At 41.4% G+C, this 20,014-nt stretch overlaps 2 protein-coding genes across 2 annotated transcripts in view; one reads left to right on the top strand and one right to left on the bottom strand.

Annotated features, from left to right (window-relative positions):
• Positions 1-2,781: 2,781 nt before the first annotated feature.
• LOC124266294 lies at positions 2,782-6,357 on the bottom strand. The gene is made up of 2 exons (XM_046701116.1): positions 6,273-6,357; positions 2,782-4,327 (listed from the first exon to the last, which is right to left on the bottom strand). The coding sequence occupies exons 1-2, from the start codon at positions 6,287-6,289 to the stop codon at positions 3,193-3,195; spliced, it is 1,152 nt and encodes a 383-aa protein (XP_046557072.1). The 5' UTR covers positions 6,290-6,357; the 3' UTR covers positions 2,782-3,192.
• Positions 6,358-15,900: 9,543 nt separating this feature from the next.
• Positions 15,901-20,014, top strand: part of LOC124266150 (low-density lipoprotein receptor-related protein 4-like) — a 60,284-nt gene continuing 56,170 nt past the window's right edge. The window contains exons 1-2 of the mRNA XM_046700962.1: positions 15,901-16,058; positions 18,147-18,254. Of these exons, the coding sequence (XP_046556918.1) occupies positions 15,989-16,058; positions 18,147-18,254 (178 nt within the window). The 5' untranslated portion in view covers positions 15,901-15,988. The remainder of the gene's footprint in view (positions 16,059-18,146; positions 18,255-20,014) is intronic.

Below are 20,014 nucleotides of genomic sequence, written 5' to 3'. Positions count from 1 at the left end.
GAATAACTTTCGGGTTTTCTTTGGTTACCGACATTCCAGACTGGTGATTATCGGGAATCGACGTTTATTATCAACTAAGACAAATTGACCTTCTCAAATCCGTACTTGTGACTGAGTGACTATTATTATCAGTTGAGTGTTTACTGACAGCGTGTAGCATTTATTTCCATTTAATTGCTTGTCTCCGGGATGTAATGAGGTGTTTATAAATACTGTCTTGTTATCTATCTTTTACAAGGGACAAACCACGATGTGCTATCCGTCGAAAATGACTTATGGTAAATCACGATGTGCTGGCTGTCTAAAACGACTTATGATAAATCACGAGGTGCTTTCCGTCAAAAATGACTTCTGGTAAATCACGATGTGCTATCCGTCGAAAATGAATTATGGTTAATTACGAGGTGCTATCCGTCGAAAATGACTGATGGTAAATTACGAGGCGCTATCCGTCGAAAATGACTGATGGTAAATTACGAGGTGCTATCCGTCGAAAATGACTGATGGTAAATCACGATGTGCTGGCTGTCTAAAATGACTTATGGTAAATCACGAGGTGCTTACCGTCAAAAATGAGATATGGTAAATCACGATGTGCTATCCCTCGAAAATGACTGATGGTAAATTACGAGGCGCTATCCGTCGAAAATGACTGATGGTAAATTACGAGGTGCTATCCGTCGAAAATGACTGATGGTAAATCACGATGTGCTGGCTGTCTAAAATGACTTATGGTAAATCACGAGGTGCTTACCGTCAAAAATGAGATATGGTAAATCACGATGTGCTATCCCTCGAAAATGACTGATGGTAAATTACGAGACGCTATCCGTCGAAAATGACTGATGGTAAATTACGAGGTGCTATCCGTCGAAAATGACTGATGGTAAATTACGATGTGCTATCCGCCGAAAATGACTGATGGTAAATTACGATGTGCTATCCGTCGAAAATGACTTACGATAAATGTAAAACGTAAACGCAAGAGAATAATCAGTCTCGATTTTCTGCCAAAACGGTCTCTATTGATTGTAAAAGGAAAAACAATAGTACATGAATGACTCAATGAAAATCACTGATGACATCGGGTATGACTAAACGCGTGAGCATATCCAGCTCTACATAAAACACTGAAACAATTTACATTAAAATGTAAGTGTATTTTCTCCCAACCCACACAGCGTCATACCAAATGACGTTAAAATATGGTACTTGTTGGTCCCTGTCTGGCGCTCGTCATTAATGGGTACAACAAGGACTGGTCGGCTCGGAGTCAGTATAATGTGTCTGAGTGGGGTATTCATGCTTCACTGCGGCATGGTATCTCAGTGGGCTAGCACTATAAAACCAGCTTAAGTCTGGGCTAGTACAAGCAGCCGCACGTACACATACACACGCATGCACGTCGTCATATGAGCGAACTATTCTCAAGCACGACGTTAAACCCAATTTCACCTCACCTCACCCAATAAAGTGGCCGGGAACAAGATTTGAAAAGGCCAACAATGCGGTGAAAAGATTGGAGCAAGGCGTTCGAAAATTGACAGTTTCGTTAAAATGTCAGGACCACCTGACCTAAAGGATGCTATCATCGGAATTCCGCGCGAATACTTGCGGAAAGTGTACCAGGAAATAGATAAGCAGATACCCTTCTGTGTATATATATCGAGCTCCTAGATACACACTGAAGAATCTGGGATAATATCATGTTATTGTTTCATGTCTTTGTGGCACTGCAGCTGTATGCAAAAGTCATGTAATGTAGAGAGGTACACCCTGTTTTGTTGCTGTCGTTTTTAACATCTCTATCTGATATCAACAACTCCAAAGAGCTACTTTACGTGGTAAATTTACACCATTGGTCAAATCAGCCCTACCCGCTAATAACGAATCAAAATATTGTTACCAGGTTTTGTTTCTAAACAAGACTGGAATCGAGACATAAATGTATTGGGAATTTGATATTTCTTACATGCTTAGGTTGCATTTACAGACTGAATTTTGGATTTTAAACATGGGTCGGATACGAAACGTTTTAAGCCTGTAACATATAATGGAAGAAGGAATTTTCGAGAGCACCAGGTGTCTTCACTGATTTTCACTGATCGATTCATATCATTTTCACAGCTAAATTCCCTTTGCACTAAACGGAATGTTTGTATGATGATAGTCAAAACTGCGTGACTGTGTATTTCCTGGCGCTGATGCTCTATTTTTATCCTGCGAACACATTCTGAAGTGTGTAAGTGAGTGAGTGAGTTTAGTTTTAGGCCACACTCAGCAATATTCCAGCTATATGACGGCGGTCTGTAAATAATCGAGTCTGGACCAGACAATCCAGAGATCGACAGCATGAGCATCAATCTACGCAATTGGGAACCGATGACATGTGGCAGCGAGCCTGACCACCCGATCCCGTTAGTCGCCTCTTACGAAAAGCACGGTTTACTGAAGATCAATTCTAACCCGGGTCTTCACGGGTTTGGAGTGTGTAAGGGTAAAGTTGTAACGGGCACATAAATATGGATCATATTCAGTGCCAATCAGCGGATCCTTCACGTCTAAGTGACGTAGTTCTGTGAGTCATACATATGTAGGCTTGCATACAGTCAACATTATTTGTGTGACGAATACATGGATTTCTGTTTGTTTCAATTGAAATTCAAATACAAGTATTATAGCATTCATCAGCCTGCTTATGTAACGGCAGTTTTGGAATCTTCCAAGAAAAAGAGAGTGGAAATTCTCAGTAATGATTTAATCAATTACATAATATCATGATAATGACATTTAGATTTAATTTGAGATATACAAGTATTATTTACATGATATCAATAGGCATTCTATCAGCAGCAGCTGATATGTACCAAAATAAACTAACGATTTACATATGGACAATCAGGCAAACATAGATGACTATTAGTGAATTTTGTGCTAGTTATTCTGACCGGATGGTAACAACTTAACAAGTTTCGTTAAAGTAAACACTAGAATTAGTTTATACGGAAATTGTTACATGACGTAACTAGCTATATTTCAAACAATTTCAAGTATACGTCTTTAATACTCAGGCGAACGATATGACCTATCTTTTACAAAAAGAGAAAACCTAAACAGATATTAGGTAACAGACTCGGCCAAATAAGTTGCCATGTTGTGAACTGTTCGGCTCTAGTAGATTTGAAATGTCGATCAGCCCAAATGGTTTCTAGACTGCAGAGTTCCCCTGAAGTTAACATAGTATGGAGTTATACACGGCCTGGGAGTACTGACTTGTACTGGGAAATGTTTGTGCCGAGGTGGCAGACTCGGAATATCTAAGGCCCGATGTTTTGGACAATCTTGAAATTCCCGAGACAATATTTTCACTTCTTCCTCTCTATGCACGTGTAATGGTGGTACATTGTCGGGATTCATATCATTGACAGTACGTGGTGAGTTGAGACTCGAGATCCTCTTGCCCAAAGCTGCGAGATCGAGTTGGTTGAGATCAACGTCCTCCTGCGGAGGGGAACACTCAGCGTCTGATGGAGCTGCACGAAGACCAGGCCTGGGTGGGCTGTCCACAGACAGCTTTATGACGGGACTGTTCACAATGTTTGCAAATGACGGCTCCAATGTTTGTTTCAAACCTTCTGGTTTATTTAGGATCTTGATATCTTTGTCTGTGTCCCCTGCCACACAGACTCCCTTTGGTGGGCAACACCGTGGCAGCGTCCTCTGCACGGGCGTGATATAAATGTCTGTGTTCATGTTTGACCAGCCGGACGTGTGAGCCGGGAACTGACTGAAATCATTTTGAGACTCAAAAACGGAGTCTAAACTGTCATCGGAGCCTGTGTTCTGTGACTGAGAAAATGACACGCTTTGTGTGGACTGCCTAGTGATACAGTCCTCCTTGTCCGAATCTCTGCTCCTCGGAACGGAACCAGAGCTGCCTTGCACGGACCGACTGTTGAGACTTGTCTTATTGTTTGTGACAGCATTGCCAGCATCCTCAGCGCAACGACCGCTTGCGACATCTTTAACTTGCTTACGACTTGACTTGTGATGCCGGTGTTTTGGTTTAGTAACTGTAGTCGGTGTCTCTCCTTTCGTCATCCAGAACGTGGGAGATGGTTGTGAGGAATTATGTCGATCTGGTTCACATCCACATGTACCGTAGGTATCATTTGATATCCATTTTCCGAAGCGAGGATTTGACTTTCCCATCTTAAGCAACAGAGATGAAGCCGATGTACACTTTAAGGATCCAAATTTGCAGACAGGCTTTGGTGTACAGTCCTCGTCATTACGTGCCGTCCGTTTTGACACATTGTAACGAATTCTGAAATAGGCAGTTTGATATGTTATGACTAGAACATATTATCATTGTAAATGTTTTATAATTTTAATGAAAAGTTCAAATGGAAATCTCTATCATTTATCATAGCTGAAATTATGCAATTATCATTGAAAATGTTTTATAATTGTAAAGAAAAATTCAAATGGAAAACTCTATCATTTATCATAGCTGAAATTATGCAATTATCATTGTAAATGTTTTATAATTTTAAAGAAAAATTCAAATGGAAAACTCTTTCATTTATCATAGCTGAAATTATGCAATTATCATTGTAAATGTTTTATTATTTTAAACTGGCTGAAGGAATGTATGCGACACACTTTGGTTGTGTGAAACTTCGCTATGTATCACAAAAACTTCAAAATATATTTTAAAGGTAGACCAATTAGATCATTCTGCTACATCTGTGCTACAAGTGTCCTGATCACAATAGGTCGCCAGTACCACATGCCTATTAACATGGTGATTTATGTTTATAGTTACAGACATCAACATCCATATGTATGATTGACAGTCATGTTTATGATCAATGATTAGGAACATCAGGTACATGTTTATAGTTCACTGTTATAGACATCCATTCGTATTATAGTGCATGGTTTTAAACATCAACACCCGAGGTTATATCATTTGGTTATAAGTACAGTAATCAAAATACATAATACTAGTCTATATTTACAAATATCGCCTCCCATATTTATAGAACATGATCACAAATATCAGCTCCCACGTTTATAGCATATGATTACAAATATCAGCTCCCGCATTTAAAGTATATGGCTACAAATATCAGCTCCCACATTTAAAGTACATTGTTACAAAGATCAGCTTGCACATTTAAAGTATATATTCAGCTCACACTTTTACAAATATCAGCCATTTAAATTTACAAATATCAGTATATGGTTACAAATATCAGCTCCCACATTTTAAAATATATATTGTTACAAATATCAGCTACACACTTTTCAAGTATATTTTTTACAAATATCAGCCCCCCCATTACAAATAAGCAAATGGTTACAAATATGTTACAAAGCTCCCACACTTTTAAAGTATATTGTTACAAATATTATTCTATGGTTACAAATAAATATTACAAATATCAGCTTTTAAAGTATTGTTATTGTTACAAATATCAGCTCCCCCATTTAAAGTATATGGCTACAAATATCAGCTCCCACATTTAAAGTATATGTTTACAAATATTAGCTCCCACATTTAAAGTACATGTATATTGTTACAAATATCAGCTCCCCCATTTAAAGTATATGGTTACAAATATCAGCTCCCACATTTAAATTATATGGTTACAAATATCAGCTAACACATTAATAGTATATAGTATTTCGCCCATCGCCCACTTGTTTTTGAGAGGGCGACAATGCGACATAGCGACAATGTTCCTTCTCGGATTCCATAGTAACGTGTGTCAGGCTCGCTGACTTGATTGTGGCTTGTCATGCTGTTCCAACTGACAGACAGGCAGGAGGAATGCATCTCAACCCTGCGCGATAGCTCTCATCATAACAAGTTCACAAGTCTAGCCCCGTTTGTCGTAAGAAATGATTAACGGGATCGGGTGGTCATGCACCCATTCATTTTTTATTGGCATTTCCACTAAAAATACTAAGTTATCAATGCCATCGGGTGGTCAGACTCACTGACTTGGTTGACACATGTCATCACATCCCAATTGCGTAGATCGATGCTCCTGTTGTTGATTACTGGATTGTGTGGTCCAGCCGCGAAGATTTACAGATCGCCGCCATATTGCTGGAATATTGCTGAGTCCGGCGTTAAACAACACAACAACAAACACAAACAAGTGTAGTCAAGAAATAATGTTTTACGCCCTCACTAACAAAAACAAAAGATAAACACAATACTCCGAACCCATCCTAAATTGCGTGATGACAGCACTCACCTGAAGCATGACGCCATAACGCCTTGTCTAGCTGAGACTAGAGTTTATCACGAACGAGTTACATTTGATTTGTTGTTGAGGAAATCAGGCATTAGGTCATGGTTTCGATTTCTCCCTGAAGTTAGATACGCCTTATACATAATTTCTCTGCTAATTTTAACCCGGAAAAATTAATGACATGTTTAAGCGGAAAATATATTTTTAAGCTTTAACTTGAACGTTGAGTTGAATCAAAGTTTACAGCTTATCGCGTGCCTGATCGATATGATATGGTATACGTACCATGAGCATCGTGTTTATGAGTCACTATCGAATACGTACCATGAGCATGTGTTAATGAGTCACTATCGAATACGTACCATGAGCATGTATTTATGAGTCACTATCGAATACGTACCATGAGCATGTGTTTATGAGTCACTATCGAATACGTACCATGACCATGTGTTAATGAGTAACTATCGAATACGTACCATGAGCATGTATTTATGAGTCACTATGGAATACGTACCCTGAGCATGTGTTTATGTGTCACTATTGAATACGTACCATGAGCATCGTGTTTATGAGTCACTATCGAATACGTACCATGAGCATGTGTTTATGAGTCACTATCGAATACGTACCATGAGCATCGTGTTTATGAGTCACTATGGAATACGTACCATGAGCATCGTGTTTATGAGTCACTATGGAATACGTACCATGAGCATGTGTTTATGAGTCACTTTCGAATACGTACCATGAGCATCGTGTTTTTGAGTCACTATCGAATACGTACCATGAGCATGTGTTTATGAGTCACTATCGAATACGTACCATGAGCATGTGTTTATGAGTCACTATCGAATTGTGATAATGTAAGGCGTATCTTTCCCTGAAAAGTAACAGTCACCGGAAAAATCATTAATATCAAATAGTGATCATACCAGGTGTTTGCGAAAAGGTGTACCCTGTCCCACCGATGCCATACGTCATAAACACATGCAAAGGCTAGTCAACTGTTCATCTGAAAAAAAGGGAACACATGGTACAGGTCAGAATAGGGATTGCCACTTCTGTCAGTGACGTACACTGATGTACATTTACCATAAACTTTACTGAGGCGCTCAATGCTGTAACGTTAACTAAACCACTACAGCTTACACAGAACGACATTAAAGTATGTCGCTGAAAACTAGGGCTGCAACGATTCACCCAGGCCTCAATTCGATTCGATTTTCGATATTGGACCCTCGATTTGATCATTTTCGATTCAATTCTTCATACAAGTAAAGGGCGGTGGGGTAGCCTAATGGTTAAAGCGTTGGCTCGCCACGCCGAAGACCCGGTTCGAATCCCCACATGGGTACAATGTGTGAAGCCCATTTCTGGTGTCCCCCGCCGTGATGTTGCTGGAATATTGCTAAAAGCGCCGTAGAACCAAACTCAGTCAGTCAGTCATACAAGTAAAAAACATCAGATTTCACTTAACTCTCAGAGTCGGTTTGTTTAGCGTGAAATCCATTGTCAACTTGGCGATGTCTACTAACCACAATTCTCAGTGGATAATTAGCCCGGCGTCAACCAATCACGTTTCGCCTAATTTCAGCGCTCGAAGCTGCTCGAGTTGGAGTCAAAATTACGTTTTCATTGTTTGGAAATTTAATAGGTATTCAAATATCGAATCGAAATAGTGATACTGGATATCGAAAATCGAAACTAAGGTGTCTCATTCGATTTTCGAATAATCGAACCGAATCGTTGCAGCCCTACTGAGAACTATTATTCAAATACTTGTGTGTGTTTGTCAGTGCGCGTGTGCGTGTGCGTGTTGAAGTAATGTGATATTTTGTTGTTGATCCTCAAGTAACATGTTGTGATAATGATAGAATTAAAGAAAAAATAATTACATTAAAAGACGTAGTGACCACACTAGTGGCTAGTGTGTGAGCATTGTTTAATGAAGCTTTAAAAGGTTTGCAGGTATTTGCCACCATCCAACTTGCGCAGCATAACATATATATTGAAACCTCATCACTCCCGATCCTGTTGGGAACATGCTTACATCTTCAAAGCGTTCATATCAAATTCGTTTATCCAGTATTTGCTAATCCGCACGATTGGACTGGAGGTGAGGTGAGGTGAAATGGGGTTTAACGTCGTACTTGAGAATATTTCGCTCATATGACGACGTGCATGCGTGTGTATGTGTGTCTGTTTGGACTAGCCCAGGCTGAGGCTGGTTTTATAGTGCTAGCTCACTGAGATACCATGCCGCAGTTAAGCATGAATACCCCACTCAAACACATTATACTGACTCCGAGTATGACGCAGCCGGGGATTGAACCTGCGACCTTCCGCTCTCCGGGTGGACGCTCTAACCACTATACCACGGAGGCGGTACTGATGGCAATGGATATTTTTCCTGATTATCCTGATTTAAAAACTAAGAAAGTATACAGTTGAACACTGGATTTGACCAAACAATTGAATGTTATCTAAACGTTAGCTATAGGCGGAAAACGGGAGCCGAAACACTGACACTCAAGGTCCAAAACAACACTGCGGTACCCGTATCAAATACCTGATCAACTATTTCTATTTGTGTCATTTCAGCCTCCATCAGGCATGGATGTATTGGGATTTATTTGCCCGGTTGTGTATTTGTGGTTGAGTATTTAAGTGATCAGCGTTCAACAATTCAGGCAACAGTTTTATCGCTGCAGCTTCCGTAAGCCTATGCTGGCCCATAGGAGTAACGCGCGTCTCAGATCGCTTTGTGAAACTGGACCCAGGTTGGCAGGCCCTGTTTGAGGTGAGGTGAGGTGAAATTGGGTTTAACGTCGTGCTTGAGAATATTTCGCTCATATGACGACGTGCATGCATGTGTATGTGTATGTGCGGCTGCTTGTACTAGCCCAGACTTAAGCTGGTTTGACAGTGCTAGCCCACTGAGAGACCATGCCGCAGTGAAGCATGAATACCCCACTCAGACACATTATACTGACTCCGAGCTGACCAGTCCTTGTTGTACCCATTAATGCCGAGCGCCAGACAGGGACCAAAAGGTACCATATTTTAACGTCTCCGGGCGGACGCTCTAACCACTATACCACGGAGGCGGTCGCCCTGTTTGAAGGTGAGGTTATCTGCGAATAATAGGCATAAACTACTTGGAAATACAATCAGGTCACGAGAGAAGGAGCCCAGCTCCCCTCTTGAATGTTTGCTGTAAGTCCCATGTAATCAACGGGAGCAACTGGGTATAGTGAGTGAGTTTGGTTTTACGCCGCTTTTAGCCATATTCAAGCAATATCATGGCCGGGGACACCAGAAATGGGCTTCACACATTGTACCCATGTGAGGATTCGAACCCGGGTCTTCGGCGTGACGAGCGAACGCTTTAACCACTAGGCTACCCCACGTCCCCCCAATGGGGTATAGACTACACATGTTTATGGACAACGTGGACCTCCTCAGCTTCACTTTCACTTCTTCTTAATAGCCGTAGCACCAACACGACTTAATGGAGTGAGTGAGTTTGGTTTTACGCCGCTTTTAGCAATATTCCCGCAATATCACGGCGGCGGACACCAGAAATGAGCTTCACACATTGTACCCATGTGGGGAATCGAACCGGGTCTTTGGCGTGACGAGCGAACCCTTTAACCATCAGGCTACCCCACCGCCCCAAGACTTAATGGAAGTTTGCCCTTATCGCCAATAGGGTCATGAAAAGAAAATATATGTAATCCTTTTGCATACAATCCAAATACATGCTTGTTGTTGATGAGCATTTAAATATATTATATCCACGTTTGTTGTAGGTATTTGATTGAAAGGATATATGAACTTCAAATCTAGAATCTAGATCTACAGGAACCGTTATGGGCCTGTCGTTCTCCGGGTACCACAGCTAGTCACGGCTGGCTTGGCACATTCGGTTCCTTAGACAAAGGTGTTGTCATACATTGTGTACATGCAAGTGTCTATCGTAATAAGATCACGTGTAACCATACACGGATACGCTTCTAAAGCAATCGGGATACATCAGGTAATGATAGGTAACGTCTATTCAGAGTTCTTGTCAAAAGACGGTTCTCGATGTCTCATCGAAAATTGTGTTTAAATGTGATTTAATATACGAAATGTTCAAAGTAAGATGTTAAAAGTTGAAACAGGAAAGGCAGATGCAACTGTTCTCAGAATAGACCTTACATGAGACAGGAACTACATTGCTAGTTTGTTATGCTTATAATTTACTGCACATCTGACAAATGCCTGACTTTCAAACAAATCATGAAGATCCAGGTTAGAATTGATCTTCAGGAACTAGTAAGACAAACTGGATCGGATGGCCAGGCCCGTTGACTTGGTTGAAACGTCATCGTATCACAGTTGCGTGTCGATGCTCATGATATCAGCCTGTGGTTTGTGTGGTCCAGGCTCGATCACTGACAGACCGCCGCCAGCTGGGATAACGTACCGCGCAGAGTAGAACAACAAATAAACACACTTCCGAACACAAACATTTGACTCCGGAAACTCTTCACAATGATCACAGCAAATTAACCTGCATCCATTAGATATCAGTATTGGATCGCGTAGCCTACAATACTTTTCTTCACAACAGATGTACGTCAGAAAGTGGGGTCTTGTGAGGCCAGTGTGATTCATTTGAAATGTTCCACAAACAATTCGTGAAAATGTATTGTTGGGGCACTGATAATATACACTAAATATCAATAACTTACTGTCCACTGCCCTCCATCTCTTACTTAAGACTGAGGAAAACTACCGTATTACCTCTAATAAGTGACCGAGCGCTTATTTATTCAGCAAACTCTCAGACCCAACGCTTCATAGGGGCCGACGCTTATTGGAGACCCGGCGTTTACAGTTTCAACGGAAATAGATTCTCCAGTGGTATTTTATTTAAAGACTCCGTTGTAAACATGTGGCACAAACGGCACTTAGAGGAGACCCGGTGCTTATAGGAGACCCGGCACTTATTGGTGACCCGGTGCTTATAGGAGACCCGGCCCTTTTTGGAGACCCGCTTATTGGAGACCCGGTGCTTATAGGAGACCCGGCATTTATTGGAAACCCGGTGCTTATAGGAGACCCGGCACTTATTGGATACCCGGTGCTTATAGGAGACCCAGTGCTTATTGGAGACCCGGGACTTATTGGAGACCCGGTGCTTATAGGAGACCCGGCACTTATTGGAGACCCGGTGCTTATAGGAGACCCGGCGCTTATAGGAGACCCGGCCCTTTTTGGAGACCCGGTGCTTATTGGTGACCCGGTGCTTATAGGAGACCCGGCACTTATTGGAGACCCGGTGCTTATAGGAGACCCGGTGGTTATAGGAGACCCGGCACTTTAGGAGACCCGGCACTTATTGGAGACCCGGTGGTTATAGGAGTCCCGGCACTTATTGGAGACCCGGTGCTTATAGGAGGAAATACGGTATATCATATAGTGTGGACTTCCGGAAAAGTTCATTGTGCACAGTTCATTGTGTAGAGCTATCACGGACATGAACAAGAAGAGCTACATCCCACAATCATAACAACTCTTTGGCAGTGCCGATGAATCAATTTCCTGAAATGTTATATGTCCTCCCGATGTCGACAAAGAGCGCAAGCTAAAACATTCTGTATGTCCACAGTGGTTGTCAGGTGGATGAGGGCCGCTCTTGTTAATGATTTCTTCATTACAAGCAGTCAGGTTTAACTGCGCTGCTGTTGGTTTAGTTTGAATGTGCAGGGATAGAGCAGTGGCGGTAATGTCATAAAGAGGAATATAGTGGTGTGTACAAAACACACCGATCCATTCATATACACCCTGTAGAGCCCCATTAACGTCCGGAAGACGAGCCCACGGAAACATCAGGTTGGTGACAAAGAATCCAGATAACCCATCCTTTGTGAAGCTTCCTTTACGCGACCATTGACGCGCTTCTAAACTGTTCTCCAACTCAACTCCTCTTTCCAGAAGTACATCGGTTCGTTTGCCAAGAACAGCAAATGGTTTCTTATCAGTGGCATGCTGATCTCGAATGAATGCTTGGAAGGTCGATACAATGCTTTCGTCGAACAACGTGTCACCAGTAGCAAAAGCAAGTAGTGGAATCCTTTTGCCGTAGAGTACTGCGATGTCGTAGAACATAGACCTCAAAGTCGGGGTTGGGTTGGGACTGCAGCTTCGCTCGGTGACATTATGAGAATGCCAGCCGTGTAACAAAGCCTCAGTCTTTGCATCTGGGTCTGATGTGAGCAGTACTGGGAGAACATCAGGTTTCAACCAGTTCCAGTTCCTCAGAACATTTCTCCTCACTATGTCATTGGCAGCATGACTGTCCCAGGTCGTAAACAGAAGCAGTATGGGTTTACCAGTCTTATGTGACCGTTTCTGTTCGGCAAAGAGGCTTGAAACCTGGGTAAGATTCCGCAGGTTTGTATTGGCCAGGTTGAGCTCTGCTGGTCCGGTGTCATCTGATGCTGTGTCCAAACGGTGTTCGTCCATGGCGTAGTACTCACTGAGAGACGTTACAGCCATAATGAACACCTTGCTGTGGTGGATATAGCGCCCTACCAGTATCAGGAGGGCCGCGGAGAGAAGGCCGTACATCAGAGGCTTACGAAACATTACGACGTTCATCTTTGGGAGACCCGCTAAGGTTTATAACCGTTGTGCAGGAAGAAAATCTGAAAGAGGGAATGGATTTGTGAATGTTATAAGCGACGCATTCATTATTGTAGATATATCACGCTGAAAAATTGACCCGATTACCACTTAAACAAGAGGATCGACCAACGCCATAGAGACACGATGTCACACAATTTCAACGAGTCTGGCCAAGGATGTGGTCCAGTGTACCTGGAACTCAGCTGTTGGAGTTATTCCACACTACACAGTATGCATATACAATCCTTTATGTCCATAGACATTGTTGCACCATTGCCGATGCTACAAAAACAGGCCTGTTCAAAAACTTGGATCATTACTGAAATTATACTGCAGACCCATATACATGCACATAAGTCTCGTTGTTATACAATGTACACAGCACATTGCCATGTAGTACAATGTACACAGCACATTGCCATGTAGTACAATGTACACAGCACATTGCCATGTAGTACAATGTGCACAGCACATTGCCATGTCATACAATGTATACAACACATTGCCATGTAGTACAATGTACACAGCACATGGCCATGTATTAAAAGGTACACAGCACATTGCCATGTTGTACAATTTACACAGCACATTGCCATGTTGTACAATGTACACAGCACATTACCATGTAGTACAATGTACACAGCACATTGCCATGTAGTACAATGTGCACAGCACATTGCCATGTTGTACAATGTACACAGCACATTGCCATGTAGTACAATGTGCACAGCACATTACCATGTAGTACAATGTGCACAGCACATTGCCATGTTGTACAATGTACACAGCACATTGCCATGTAGTACAATGTCCACAGCACATGGCCATGTAGTACAATGTACACCACACATTGCCATGTAGTACAATGTACACAACACATTGCCATGTAGCACAATGTACACAACACATTGCCATGTAGTACAATGTACACAACACATTGCCATGTAGCACAATGTACACAACACATTGCCATGTAGTACAATGTACACAACACATTGCCATGTAGCACAATGTACACAACACATTGCCATGTAGTACAATGTAAACAACACATTGTCACGCAGTACAATGTACACAACACATTGTCATGAAGTGCAATGCAAGTATTAATAACATATTGCAGACCAACACATTGTCATAAAACACAAGGAAGACAGCGCATTGTCATGCAAAACAGTATCTATAACACATCTCAGACCAACAAATTGTCACACAACACCGCCCTATTCAAACCAATGCAAGCAACAGCGTTGCCATAGATATGATATATACAACAGTTATTTGTCTGGAATATGAGTACATCTACAATGGTGAAACCGATAATTATACGTCAATTACGTCAACTTTCAATTAGTTGTCAGAGGAACTACTTATGCAATCTGGAGATCGATTTACTGTATGATATTATACTAAAGTTGCGTAAGAGCACTACAGTACATACCTTCAGCAGAATACTATCCACGGTTCTCAGTGAAGATGTAAGCAACGTCGTTTGATTTGAGACCTGTCCCTCAAATCTACAGTGACGTGGCCTCACCTGACGTGGCTAGAGTCGGGTTGGGGTAGAAAGACTCACCCATGCTAACATCGAGCCACTGAAAGATTACAGATTTCCACAGCTAGGAAGTGAGAGCAAGCACATTGGGAATAAGGTTCGTGACTCTCAATTTCAGAAGGCTGGTATGGGTAGACATATGAGTAGACCTTCCCCGGGGTGAATCTACCCTGATCATCTCTGAATAATCTAGGGAGTGTAAAGTCGTCGACTTAACTGCTTTTCGTGAAAACAGTGGGCGGTGGGGTAGCCTAGTGGTTAAAGCTTTCGCTCATCAGGCCGAAGACCGGAATTGAATTCCCCGAAATGTGTGAAGCCCATTTCTGGTGTCCCCCGCCGTGATATTGCAGACTTATTGTCAAACCCAGCGTCATACCACACTTACTCACTCACTCGTTAACACAGTTCTGTATACAGCTCCTGAAGACTTTAAGAATGTTTATCAAAGAATTGGAACGACTGACTGTCTGACTGAGTTTGGTTTTACGCCACTTTTAGCAATATTCCAGCAACATCACGGCGGGGGACACCAGAAATGGGCTTCACACAATGTACCCATGTCGGGATTCGAACCCGGGTCTTCGGCGTGACGAGCCAACGCTTTAACCACTAGGCTATTCCACCGCCCCTGAATTGGAACGGGTGACCAAAGATGGTTCACAAAAACAGTACCATGCAGAGTACATTATCAAATGTATATATGGTGCTTCTGAAACTCGTGTCTCACTATAAACCTAGCTAAAACAAGTACATGTATATTTGTTTGATTAATATTTTTCTTTCGTGTTAAAAACGTCCTCAAATATTCTGTCTTCACGAAAAACAAAGCTCTGCTTGAAAGTGGCTGTATTTTTATCATTCAATCATTTAGATGGAGTGTCTGTCGCCAACACAAAGAGCGTTTGAACCATCTGCTGGTAATAAATGGTGTCTTTTGTGTAAAGATGATTGTGTCATTATCTACTCATAATCACAAATAAGCATATTTGCCCACTCATTACATATACCCACAAAGAATATTTTTCCAGATATATAGATGTACATCTGAATACTGTGTCATGACAACAAAAAACGTCTTCAACGCCAGAAAACAACCACAGTCGATTATCCGCCGAAACAGATTTCACTAATAACTTGAAAAATACAACCATTATTCATAGTACAGAACACAGAGCGTAATTGTGACACTAATACCAACAAATTGACTATTTGTTAGATCAACTAATAGTCCTAATCAGCACTACAACAAGTCGAATTATATATGTTTATTATCACAGTAACGTACAATGCCTACTTTGTCTGTATGTCAACGAATATCTCAATGTCGATGGCTACATTTAAATACAAATGTATTGTAATTAAATGGGTGGTATTTCCGTAAGTGGGGACTATTTCGTTCGCGTCACAGCTGTAGGGTAGGGGATAAATCTCGGCGATCGGAGAGTATTGGTAGTTTGCTTCAGTGGATTGAAAGGACTAAGATACCATGGCTTCCATCTCTGTTTGTTTGGCGTATTTACTGGCCATGGCTGCAGTATTTGATGCTGTGACGTCATGTAAGTATTACTACAGTTTGAAACCTGAGTTTCTAAGTGTGAACACGCTTTCCTGATATTTTGTGATAAGTACAAAATGTATACATACGTACAAATATATATACTCATGGAAACGAATAAAGGAACACACGAAAGTGCAAGTGTTCCTGTACTCTTTTCTGGGTTTCTTGCCATGCTTCATATTGCACTGTGGGTGAAAATTTGGAAATAAATAAAGGAACACTAGTATTTTCATGTTTTCCCTTATTAATTTCCATGAGTATATCATACTTGTTAAAATGAATATAAACATTATAAAAAAAACTTTATTCATAGATAAGTAATTTACGATATTTTAGTGGGGTTTTGAGAAAAAACAACATGGATAGCTGCATACCTTGTATTGACACTAGAACAGATATTAAATTCCAAATGATCATGACATGTATTGTTTTGAAACAGCGCAGTTCAACACTTAATCTCAACTTGAATCGCTTCCGACCAATTGGTCCTCGGAAACTGGAGTTTAGTCCTGACTAAAATTTCTGTCGCATACCCCGATTATCTGCCAGTAAACTAAAGACTGAAATCAAGAAAACTTTTGAAACTTGGATTTGAGATAAACATTCTTATAAACATTATCAAAGGCTGAACATATTCACCGAAACACTGCAGACTTCTGGTATACAATACATCCAAGACACTCGTATCTGTGATGTTATTATTTGCTATATTTCTAAATGGCACTGTGTATTCATGAATAAACATTTCTTGTATATAGATTTAACATATGCTAAATGGCACTGTGTATTCATGAATAAACATTTCTTGTTTGTCATTGTCAGCCATCATCATAAGTGGGTGAATGTTTTTCGTTAGCTATTCACTGCATCAATGTTTACTATAGGCTGTTTGCAGTGAAAACGCACCGATGAATTTCACTTTAAACAAAAAAGCAAATGAATTAAAGTGAAATTAAGATTGTGAATCCTCATAATTTTACCTTGCTAATTGAACAACATTTAAATCTCAGAATTGTATTCAACTTAGGATAAAAGTTGTTTAACGAACGATCATGGTTTCAAATCGCTATTATTGGTTTGTATTACAAGTGGGTAAGCGCAGCAGTTGGAACAGTGAAACACATGCACGTGAGGTGCGCGATGAGCGTTAACTTAGACTACCGTAGAAAGCAACCCTTCTTGTTCTCGGGGTTTCATTTAATATGCATAATTTTAATGTTCAAGTGGCAAGGTAAAGTTATGAGGAGAATGAATTAGGCCAGCTGTACTTTTTATCTGTTTCACATGTCCAAACTCAACCGGTAGAGCGGACGTACGAAAATTAAAATCATCCAAAACTCTTTTCAGTAATTGTGAATTTTTAAAATTTAAATTCCCCGGTAAAGTCTTTGAAATAATATATGATGTAGGTCGATTTGCTTTGCTTCGGAAAAAATGTTTTAATATAGGTACATGAAAAAAAGATGAAGAATATGTGACGAAATCATTTTGGGTTTGCTGACCTGTGCACGTGTAAGAGCATGCTTTTTTTATCACATCAGGGCATCGATTTTCACGGGAAATGTGAGATAAAAAAACTCTGTATTATTTCACGTCTTAAATGGGAACAGAAATAAATGCGGACATTATATTATATATAATGAATACACGTTCACGTGGCCGCGGTTCACGGTTTGATGGTTATCATACACACATGCGTTATAGTTTGAATCATACAATGGGCGATGGTTCAGATTTCTTACCATGATTTCAGAATGTTTGTGCCGTTTTTATTTAATATCTGTTTGAACACGATTGCTTCAATACACTATCAAAGAGTAGGAGACGGATGAGTTACACTTCATACAAGGAAATATATCACATTAGGTTTCTATAATTTTCGGATTCCAACCGGATCCTACATGGCAAACAAGGATATTCTCTTGAGAATTGACAAACTTCATGGATAACAACTTCTTTGATTTCGTGAGTGCGACGTTTCAATTCAGATCCTTGTTCCGCTGATTCAGTATCGAAACGTTGCACTCACGAAATCAAAGAAGTTGTTATTCAGAAAGTTTGTAAATAAGGATTGTCTCTGTTTCAGTGGACTGCGGTGGTGGGGAGTTCGAATGTGACGGCGAGTGTGCCCCTGGTCAGTGGCAGTGTGACGGACAGGTCGACTGCCTGGATGAAACGGATGAAGTTGGATGTGGTAAGGACAGCTACTGACAGTGAGTGAGTGAGTGAGTGAGTGAGTGAGTGAGTGAGTGAGTGAGTGAGTGAGTGAGTGAGTGAGTGAGTGAGTGAGTGAGTGAGTGAGTGAGTGAGTGAGTGAGTGAGTGAGTGAGTGAGTGAGTGAGTGAGTGAGTGAGTGAGTGAGTGAGTGAGTGAGTGAGTGAGTGAGTGAGTGAGTGAGTGAGTGAGTGAGTGAGTGAGTGAGTGAGTGAGTGAGTGAGTGAGTGAGTGAGTGAGTGAGTGAGTGAGTGACTGAGTGAGTGAGTGAGTGAGTGGAGTGAGTGAGTTTTTACGCCGCTTGTAGCGGTATTCCAGGATCAAATCATGGCGGGGGACACCAGAAATGGGCTTTTCACATTGTACTCATGTGGGGAATCGAACCCGGGTGTTCTTCGTGACGATCGAACCACTAAGCTACGCCACCGCCCCGACGTTTGTTAGTGATAGTAAGGTATATCTGACTGATCACGAATAGGTATTGTAATGTATAAATGTAGATGGCATACGTTTGCCATAGTGTTTCAGAGAACACAGATGCACCCACAGATCAGGGGTGCTTGTAAAATTCTTCTGACTGAATTCAGTCATTTCGATCATGCCAATGGGTTCCGCTATTTTTGGTTTTGGGGACAAAACCACCCACCCTGCCCACCATTTAAACACAGAAATGGGGCGTTGGCTAAATGGTGTTTTTGTGCCCCGGAAGCTGGCAATGGGTAATGGATGCGAAGAACTATTTGATATGCCACGAGTGGCGCTTATAATGTTGAATGAAATCTATTTTACATGAGTAATGATTAAATATGAAGTTGGAAATCTGAGAGCACAACCCTGTGAGGAAATGGGTGTGTACCTTTGATGGTGGCGATAATTAATTTTGATATTAAAAATATTTTTCGAACCGAAGCGAGGGAAGTACGTTGCCAACCTTTGCTCGCTTCGCTAGTGTATAGAAAGACTTACATAGTTTTCTCTGTTGCGCAGCCCTATTTGCGCTACAGTTTGCCTGTGCCTAGTGGTTAAAGCGTTTGCTCGTCACGCCGAAGGCCCGGGTTCGAGTTCCTACATGAGTACAATGTGTGAAGCCCATATCTGGTGTCTCCCACCGAGGTATAGGTGGAATATTGCCCAAAGCGGTGAAAACCCTGAATTCAGTCACTCACTCATTGAAGTGGAAAGTTTTCCACGACATTCGTCTCTCGACACGTTGTTCCCACAATGACATGACACAGCATAACATTACTGCAATACAGCGTTACTCACTGATTAATCGTCCCCACAATCACACGGCGGTGTATATAGACTGACCTGAAACGTACATCTATCCAGGGAGGTGTCACATTCCATATCCAGATTAGATCTCGGTATACTCTCTCACATATACATCTCACCTGTCATGAATGTTCAGTCAGTGCTGGTAGCTCCACCAGATCCGTATCTACATGCATGTCCTTTCCTGTCTCAAGACCTCAGACCCGTGAAGGTCCAGGTTAGAATATTGATCTTCAGTAACCCATGCTTGTCGTAAAAGGCCACTAACGGCATCTGGTGGTCAGGCTCGCTGACTTGGTTGACACATGTCATCGGTTCCCAATTGCGGAGGTCGATGCTCATGCTGTTGATCACTGGATTGGCTCGTCCATACTCAATTATTTACAGACCGCCGCCATAAAGGTAAAACTCACTCACTCTCTAAAACTCACTCACTCACCCAAGACCTCGGATCACCACCGAGCT

The sequence above is a fragment of the Haliotis rubra genome, unplaced genomic scaffold, assembly GCF_003918875.1.
Source record: "Haliotis rubra isolate DU_JTF1 unplaced genomic scaffold, ASM391887v1 Scf10, whole genome shotgun sequence".
In the NCBI taxonomy this organism is placed as follows: domain Eukaryota; kingdom Metazoa; phylum Mollusca; class Gastropoda; order Lepetellida; family Haliotidae; genus Haliotis; species Haliotis rubra.
This window is presented reverse-complemented; position numbering and strand designations above follow the sequence as displayed.